Source organism: Lactuca virosa, unplaced genomic scaffold (assembly GCF_052849685.1).
Source record: "Lactuca virosa cultivar CGN04683 unplaced genomic scaffold, Lactuca_virosa_CGN04683_v6 scaffold_98, whole genome shotgun sequence".
Classification (NCBI taxonomy): Eukaryota; Viridiplantae; Streptophyta; class Magnoliopsida; order Asterales; family Asteraceae; genus Lactuca; species Lactuca virosa.
In genome coordinates, this window is record NW_027630021.1 from 38,880 (window position 1) to 48,469 (window position 9,590).

At 34.4% G+C, this 9,590-nt stretch overlaps 1 protein-coding gene across 1 annotated transcript; it reads right to left on the bottom strand.

Moving 5' to 3' along the window:
• Window positions 1-5,613: 5,613 nt before the first annotated feature.
• On the bottom strand, window positions 5,614-9,383 carry LOC145143496 (uncharacterized). Its single transcript, XM_079074805.1, has 8 exons — window positions 9,235-9,383; window positions 8,899-8,998; window positions 6,686-6,958; window positions 6,483-6,572; window positions 6,205-6,291; window positions 6,076-6,138; window positions 5,857-6,015; window positions 5,614-5,785 (listed from the first exon to the last, which is right to left on the bottom strand). Exons 1-7 carry the CDS (start codon window positions 9,381-9,383, stop codon window positions 6,004-6,006), a joined length of 774 nt encoding a protein of 257 aa, XP_078930931.1. The 3' UTR covers window positions 5,614-5,785; window positions 5,857-6,003.
• Between the last annotated feature and the right edge of the window lie 207 nt (window positions 9,384-9,590).

Genomic DNA, 9,590 nt, shown 5'->3' on the forward strand with positions numbered 1-9,590 from the left:
TTGAATCCTACGAATCATGCTATAATAGACACATTGACACAAGTACATTGTTGTTTCTTGCATTCGAATAAAAGGAACATAAAAAGACAATACAATTAACAATATAAACTAAAATATATTAGAAATTGAAAAAAAAAACATATTCACATTTAACTATAATAATATGTAGTAAGAATTCGTTAAACAATAACAGAAAAGTGGAATTTTTGGTCCCTGTTAAAGTGTGAATTACTCTAATGTGTTGTAATATGAAGAAAGCAAAGTATGATGGTATAATAGACAATTTTATTTTCTTATTTTCAGGGACATGATATAGCTTGAAGATATTTCTACATCATAGAAAATTCAAAATCGAAGGCAAAATTAAAATTATAGTTATATCCGATTGGAGGTATTTTTGGTATGAAAGCATATATTTAAAATTTAATTGATGATGTTTAGGAATAAAGACAATTAAAACTGAAATGTACAAAATTCGGCTGCTAATTTAAAGTTTAATTGCTCATGTTTAGGGATACAAATGTTGATATTAATAACCGATAATTTTGAATTAATATATTTTCGTGGAATAGAGTTATGAGGAATCGAACGGGAAAAATAGAACTATTAAATTTATAACATATTCTTATCTTAATGGAAGTTCAATATTCTCTTCTAATAAAAGAATCATTAAGATCCCAAATGTCAATTTTTCTACACCTATTTGCCACGTGGCAAGCCCATATTCCCCTACCTTTTTCATTTCCTGCTCTTTTACGCTCCTTCATTTTAGCTACGCTTTGAACTCTACTAATTAAATTAAACAAGACATCAAGAAATCAGGGATTCTAATCCTTTCCATAAAACTAAATTGAAAATTTAAACCCTCTCCAAAATATAATTTCGTACTCTCCGGTCTCCATATAATCAAACTGAAAATTCAAACCCTACCATAGCTTTTTGTTCTCTTCTAAAAATATGAGACTTTAATGCTCCTCTTCTTTCAAAATCTGATTTCAAGCTTACAAGCTGACTACTAAAAATCTGATACATGAGTGTAAAAGGGTTATCGATAACTCCATCCTATAAGTGTATTTTACATATTCGATTTCAATTTTTATATTACTGTTTAACTGTTCATATTGATATGCGGCTTTTTTTTTTAATACGATGATGCTTTATTTGTTTTGTTTATTGAAATTAGGGTTATATGCAAAATCTTGAGTTTTGTATTAGATAACCTTTAAAAATAACATGGCGCTTCTCTTTTTTACCTTACATACTGCATATTGCACTCTGGGTGTTTGATAAAATTACCATGAGAGTTTTTGTTCTTATCAAGTGTTCCATGAATTGCTTCAATTTGTGCTTACCATGTGGTTGATGAATTGTTTGATCAACTGTTTTGCACAATAGATGTTTTTTCTTTACCAGCAAGAAGGTAATAATTAATTATTTTATTTGAATACACACCCAATTTGTTGTCTCGAATATTAATTGTATCTATCGCTTACGTGTCTGAATCTATAAGGTGCTATAAGTATCTCAATCCATCTTTTATGTAATTACATGTGATCCATGTTAATGCGTATTTTAGGTTTTTATCTTGCATTCTTTTAGTAGAAGACATAAGTATGGTATTTTTTTCACGATTTGGAACATCAGCTGTTTGGCTTATTTCTTATCAAATATTGTTCTTGCATTTTAAAATTTTGGAACATATTGGCTGTAACGACCCAAAAATCAAGGGTAAAAATTTCATTTTTAATATAGTCAAAACATAGATATCATTTATTCCAAACATCTAACACATCGTTAATTATAACATTTATCAGAGTTCATTCCAAAATCATTCAATGCGGGAAACATGGGTGTGTGCACTGCGATCAATCCGGGCCCTTCCTTTCCAAACCGATGATACATGAAACAATAAACAAAATTGTAAGCACGAAGCTTAGTGAGTTCCCCAGAGCATACCCTTACACAATCCACATAATCCACATCAGCTATAGCAGCTACATAAACCATATCAATCACATATCCATATCAATCACATAACCATGCATATAAACATATATGGATGTCGTTGGCTCCCCCCAGGGTCTTACTCCAGGATGTCATGGGCTCCCCACATGGTCTTAAACCTAAGTGTCATGGGCTCCCCCCATGGTCTTCAATAGGAAAGCCATGGGCTCTCCACATGGTCATACATCCAAGTGCCATGGGCTCCCCTCATGGTCTTTAATAGGAAATCCATGGGCTCTCCACATGGTCTTACATCTGGGTGCCATGGGCTCCCCCATGGTCTTCCATGTAAGTATCACAAAGACAACTAGCATACCACATATCACATAGTCAATAGCATACCACATAATCACTAGCATACCACATATACATGCATACCAGACATATCAGTAGTGAATCTACAATAAACACTGCAACGAACTGAATCGGTCGGCCTTGGTGCCTTAGACCCATTGGTATGTTGAGGAGACTCACCTGGCACTGCTGAAGTCCCGCGGATAAAACTCTAGCTGCTGGTTGACAGGTTCCCGAACTGTCAATCATCAAAACGACACCCAATTAATAATTGGGTTCCAATACATAACCATTAGTCTACACTTGGGGTAAATGGTCTATTTTACCCCTAACCTAGCTTGGTTCACAACCAAGGCCCAAAGTCTCACTCTGAAGGCCCAAAAGCCCAATAATCAACCAAGGCCCAACGTATGGCCCACTTATGGCCCAATTTTCCAAATTGGGCCCAAGCCTTTCCAATGGGTCTTACCCTAAAGCCTAATAATTTCCTTAGTCCATAAATATGTTCCCAATTGGCCCACAAAGGCCCACATTAGCTTAGTCTAATAAATGGCCCAATAAGAACCCAAAACCCAATTAGGGTTTTTCACATAAAATGACGATTAGGGTTAAGTGTTCCTACTTAACCCATTAAAGACTTAATCCATTAAGTACTTATTCAGTTAAGTCCATTACTCCACTAGACCAACTTAATCGGGCATAGTTCAAAGTTCCAAACCAATGGTCCTACGCGGGTCCCGACAAATCCAAAATATATATTCCCAAAATTAGGGTTTTCTAAACCCTAATTAGAGTTTTCAACCAAATCAAAACCCAATTAATCTAATAGTTCAATTTTTACATTAGTTAAAGTCTAATCTAGTCGGGTACCACCCACTACCACCTCGGGCAGTGATGGTTGGCGGTGGTTCACGGCGGCAGCCACCACCTCACGGTGGTGGTGGTCATGTTCTTGGGCCAACACAACACCAAAAGCACTCCAAACATCAATCCAAACGCACCCGAAAGTCCACAGCCACCCGAGATTGTGGCTAGCAGTAACGGAACGGCGACAGCAGGTGGCGGAACGACGGCAGTAGGTGGCGGTGACGAGTTCTCTTCGTTTTTTCCTGGCCAAGCAAAGATCTATACAACATTAACCCAAGAAATAAGTTCATAAACACCCAACCACCCTCCCCATGGTGGTTGGTGGCAGCAAAAGGTGGTAGAATACGGCAGTGGGTGGCAGCCACCACCTCACGGTGGTGGTGGCGGGCCTTCCTTGGTTTCCAGTCGAGCAAACCCACGCACACCCTCACACATACAAACTAAACACGTGAACACCTCCAACTCAGCCACCTTGGGTAGCAGACGACGACCGGAAGCGACCTAAGGCCACCGGCGGCCACAGTCGGCGTTCACGATGCCGGTTCACAGAAAAACGAAGAAAAAGGATAGAGGGGTGGCGATTGTCCTTACCGAGAGCCTTCCGTCGTGCACGGTCCATATCCCGACGTTCACAGCTTCCTCCTTCGTCTCGGCGGTCTCTCCAGGTGTTTACGATGACTCTGACGGTTCTCGATGGTTCATCTAACTGCCACGACGTCTCCGGCAGCAGAGCTAGGGTGGTGGTGTTCCACAGCGAGGTGGCATGCGGCGGTCTTGGAGCTTCTCATGGTGGCGGCTGAAAATGCTACACATGGTGATGGCGGCTAGTGGTATAGCGACGTAGGGTTAGGGTTCGTGCAAGGGAAACGAGGGGGAAGGGATACGGGAGTTAATCCTGTGTCTCATTTCAAACATGTGTGCCATTTGCCAACTTCAGTCCCTCCTCCCAAGATCTTTTTCAATTTAGGCCTGGAATTTACCCCTTTAGCCCCTGTCTCCAAAAGTCCTTTCATAATAGGTCCCGAAATTACCAATCAGCCCCCTAAGCCTTCAAATCCTTTCAATTTAAGTCCATTAATTACCAAACACACCCTGACTTCTGAAATCCTTTTCAAATTAAATCCAATACTTACGCTTTTAACCCCCAAAATCCAAAATTATATCATTTGGTTCCCCCGAAACCAACACCCCGCTAAATATTATTGATTTTGGCTACCATTATATAAAATAATAACAAAGATTACATCTCGGGGCTTTTGAGTTTACTATTTATTTAATTGATTTTAAACGGAATGTTACATTGGCTTTTCGTTTTCTATATAGAGCATGCAAACTAAAAAATAAGTGTTCATGAGTAGCAACTTGCTATCGACAAAAGGCACTAGACATGTTTATCACGCTCCTCTGTGACTGTGATAGTACAAGTATATGGTTTGATTTTTTTTTTTTTTTTTTTTGATGAGGTATGAAAATAGAAAGTATGTAAAGGTTATATATTGGTTTCCAAAACAGGATATAACTTATTTTATAATTTGTTATGCTTGCAGAAGACTAGCCAAACGTAGCCAAAGGTTGTATGTTGGTATGAAATCTAAAACTTTAAGGCTTCCAAAACAAGTATTTTCTCACCCATTAGTGCTTAAAAGGAAAACAATGTTGATTTTCTAAGGAAGATGTTTGATTTTTTTAATGCCCTTCGTCCTTTTGTTGTGAATTTATGACATTTAGAAGCAGTTAATATGTTATGTTCCAATTCATTGGCTTGTATGTGCCTAAGTTGCACTCATGGTAACACTTATTGAATTTAACAAAATTAATCAAATTATCGTAATTATTAGTTGTTTTATAATGTATATAGTATATTATCCTTGTTCTTTACAATAGGAATATTCCTTTTAGTAAAAATAAAGTTTGTAATCCATCATCTTGCAATTCTTCTCATGCAAAAACATCTCCATAAATAACATCTTTGCAAAGAAATGATTTTAGAGTAAATTACAATTTTTGGTCTCCGAGATTAGCACCTTTTCCAGTTTTGGTCTCAAAAGTACTCTGTTTGCCGTTTTGGCCCTTATATTGTGATTTAATAATGATTTTGGTTCTTAAATTTATTAGAAAAAAGGCAAAAAAAAATGTATTATTAGGATATAAGTCACTAATGCATGACTTGTATGAGCAAACCATATCACTACTGCACATGTAAAATCAAAGGTACAACACATTTATGCATGAAATCAGAGGTGGTCCAATGTGGCATGCAATCTCCTCTCATTTTTTCTAAAAAATCGATATTTTTGCCTAAAAATTAACAAACCTATCATAAAGGTATGAAACATAATATTTTGTTTTTTTAAAATTGAAAGTGTTAAAACGAGAGTTCCATTTAATATTTGTGTTTCAAATGATATCTATGTTTCAAATGACATCTATTTTATGAATGTACTATAAGTTTTTTATTCTAAACAAAAAGGTAAAACAATCAATCAATCAAATCATCCTCACCAACTTCAGTAAATCACTCTTCATCATCTGGATTCTCTTCTTCATCACCCTGGTTTTCTTCTCCATCCTTCTTTTTCTGTTTCTTGACAATGGCGGCAATAGGTTCCTTATGCTGAGCCTGCAAGTATGAATTTACATTAAAATCCAGCAGAATACATATCTAAATGATAGCTAGTTTTCACCAATCACCTCTAGCTTGGGAACATTCAGAGGTTGACGTAAGGTTTTAGACAGTTGCTCAAGCCTTTGGCGACTTTCTAAGGAGGCATCCACACGATTCTTCTCATTTTTCTCCTCCACCTCTTCTTCTTCCACTTGTTTCTCTTCTTCTTCCACTTATTTCTCTTTCTGTGACATAGGTGTTGAAATTAGATCTGTAAATTACAAAATCAATCAGAATCTACTTACCTTCTCTGCTTTCGGTGGAAAAATCTTCCTCGAGAAGCCATCTATGAAGATCTCCAGTGGATTCTGACATAACAATCAAACAAAATTTAGACTCTGTTTAAATACACAAAATTAGCGGAAGTTCGGTACCTTGTTCTGGTCCTTGTTCTGGTCCTTCTTCCAGGATTTACTCATTTCATGAAGCATCTTCTGCAGAGGATTTGCTTCTTCTTCATCCTGTTAACATAATTCAAAATGAGAACTCAATATCAAATATAATAAGTTATAAGGTATAGCGAAGTTGTTTCTACATCTATTCTTCTTCTGTAAATCTCCTCAGGGCTCTCCTTCTTCATTGTTTGACATTAACATGAAAATACAATCAGTAAAGTTCAAATGGAGAGATAATTTTCAAGTTGGATCGTTACCTTAGACAAGTCATCGTCCTTTGGTTTCTGAGATCCTTTACTCAGTTGATTCCAGATTTTCATCACAACATTTGATTTGTCCTCATTTTTCTAAATATAACATGATAACTCGAATCAGAATAATGAATATAAGATTCACAGCAACAAAATCGATGTTAAATAAAAGTATGAAGATGATTTGAATAATGATTTGAGTTTTGTACCCTAAACATCTCCTTCTCTGTGGATTTCTGCTGCATTTTCTTCTGCTGATTGGATTCACCGTCCACAGCAACTTCAGCTTGTTTCTGTTCATCGACGGTTTCATCGGCCTTGTTATTGGCGTCGGTAATTTTCATTGTTCTCTGGATCTGATGGCGGTTATCTGACCTTTCAATGGCGGTTTCTGGGAAATTAGTTTCAAATATAGGGGGAAGGGGAGGGTAGGGAGGGAAAAGTTGTAAATCGCGTTTAAACGCCGTCGTTAAACGGTGTTGCTAGTTACGTGAAGAAAAAAAAAGTTTTTTTAAAGAAAAAACCCTCATTTTTTATAAAAACCAAACCCTTCTCAAATCTATCTAATGTTTCGTTTTTTATTATTTTTGTTGTAATTTGGCTTATAATTATTAATATTTTTTATTAAATCACTTATTTAAAGTATTTAAATTCAACTTATCATTTAATTTACTTTAAATTTATTTTTTTATTTAGATTGCATTTCCTATTAAATTAGATATTTTTCCGATTTTTTCATTTTTATTTTTGATTCAGACACGATTCCGATTCCAATATACCAAGAACCCTCTGTTGCAGTTTCGGTTCTAAAAAATTAGGATGAGTATATGCTCATGTCAATGCTTAACAAATCTTTTATTTTTCTAATTTAAAAATCTTTTGTTTTTTTAGGGCTTATTCAAATATATATTTATTTTTGTTTTTTTATTTGTTTTTTCTTTTGACTTTTTGTTTGTTAATTATTATTAATTTTTAATTTTTTTATGTTTTGTTTATTTATATTAGTTAGTCATAACTTTTTAACGTCTTTTTCGTTTATCTGAAACCAGTTTTTAAAAAATCGGATCATCCAAATCCGTAACTTTCTTTTTACAATTTAGGCTATTTAATTTGAAAACGGTTATAGATTCATCCGAAATGTGAAAAATCATAAGTTATGTAATTCGAAAATTGTTAAAAATTTGAAAAAACATAAGTTATTAAATCCAATAATCGTTTATAGTATAATCCAATTTGTGTATTTTTTTTAAACAAAAAGAATTACTTATATCTTTATTTTTATATCAACTAATTGTGAGACCTATGTAGTACATCAGTTAATTTAAAAGAAAAAAAGTTTAAATATAAAAATCAAAATATTTGAGAACTTTGAATTTATAAGAAAATAAGAAAAATAATGAATTATTATTATTGAAATTTTTTTATCTTTTAAATTTAAATAAATAAACAAAAGAAATTAATGAACTTTAATTTGTGAATTTTGAAATTAAAAGGTAAATTCATTAATGAAATTGATATCCATTTATTATTATATTTATTGTAAATATTACATTAAAATATTATATGAAATTTAATAAAATAGAAAAACTCATAAAATGACAGGTAGAAAAAAAATTAATTCAAAATAACCATAAAATGACATTTGGCAAATTAAATAAGAGTGTGACATTTGGCAAAGAAACTTTCATTTATTAGAGTATATGAGTTTTTTTAGCACCACCCGTAAACATATATTGTAAAAGCCAATTCGGTTTTTAATCGAAATCTGATAGCTTAAAAAAACGAGTTGTGTTGTTGTGAGACATGGTGATGATGATGTTGAAGAAGTATCTAAACTATGGATCAAAATATAAAAACTATTCTTTATATATATATATATATATATATATATATATATATATATATATATATATATATATATATATATATATATATAGGAAGGATCATTTGAGAACCTATAGTTTCCCGAGAACCCGAGAACTAATTTTAGACCATTAGATTAAAAAAATGGAAGGATGTGATTTCTAATGGCAGCTTTGTAAATAACTGTGAAAAAAAAGAGACCGGGGTGTTATCGGCATTGAAATACATCCAAACTCTTTCTCTCTCTTAAAAACCAATGTCACACTTGTAGATCTTCAACGATCTCTCCCTTTCTCCCTCTACCCTGCCTTCTAATCACGACCAAATTCCGATAGAATTGATGACCCCGATGTTGCTTGCGGTGAGAGATCTCCTTACATCGTCGCCTCACCTCATCGTTTATGTTCTTATACGATGTTTCCTCACCACTTCCATATCTGGACCCATCTCATCTGCTCTCCTGATTCTCTAGATCCTTAATTTATCATTGCCTCCACCCTTCCAGTGCTTGACATCGGTCATGAGTCTGTCACCTTATGGATTCAATATCAAATTTCACTTGATGTGTTGAAGATCGAAAGGAGATGGAGGTGAAAGTTGTTCTAGGGTTCCGACGAGATGTTTTCTCAGAAACAGTTATCTCTGATGTCCCTGTATGCCTGAAATTTGAAATCAAATTTTTTATCAGCTCCTGTGACCTTGTAATCGTCGAGATCAATCATCGGTGTACGGTTAGATTCTAATGTTTCATGTTGCTTTTATATTTTGATCTCGGTTATTCCAACATCTGCTTTAATTTAGTATGTTTTGGTTACCATACGAGGGTGAGGGTGAGAGTGAGATGTGAAGGCTATCTAATTAATCACTTATATCCACCTCAACTCATTTCATAAACAATTCAAATTCTTGTTGATGAATCCAACTGAAGTAACTGATATGGTGGTTATCATCGTTTTCCTCAGGATTTGCTGATGTTGAACTGTTGGTGACGAATTCAATTTGTTTTTTCTGGAATGGCCAGAAGGTGTTTGATGTTTTGTCCATATGTAGTTCTGTTTGATCAAGGTAGGATTAATAGTCATATCTTCTCTCACATGTTTGTTTACCTCCTTGAAATGATCTTACTGAACATATATGTCTGAAGCTCTTACTCTAGGGTGTAATGGTTTTCAAGTTAATAATTATCATATATGTGTTGATATTCTTTATGTTATGCTTGCAGTAGAGTAGAGTGTAAGTCCATTAATAAAG

Excerpts from the sequence above, each read along its gene's own strand:
- LOC145143496 (XM_079074805.1), bottom strand. The coding sequence starts at position 9,383 with ATGGACAAAACATCAAACACCTTCTGGCCATTCCAGAAAAAACAAATT. Across the intron at positions 8,999-9,234 it reads CATCAACAAGAATTTGAATT|GCATACAGGGACATCAGAGA; the intron begins GTTTATGAAATG and ends TTCAAATTTCAG. Across the intron at positions 6,573-6,685 it reads CAGAGAAGGAGATGTTTAGG|AAAAATGAGGACAAATCAAA; the intron begins GTACAAAACTCA and ends TGTTATATTTAG.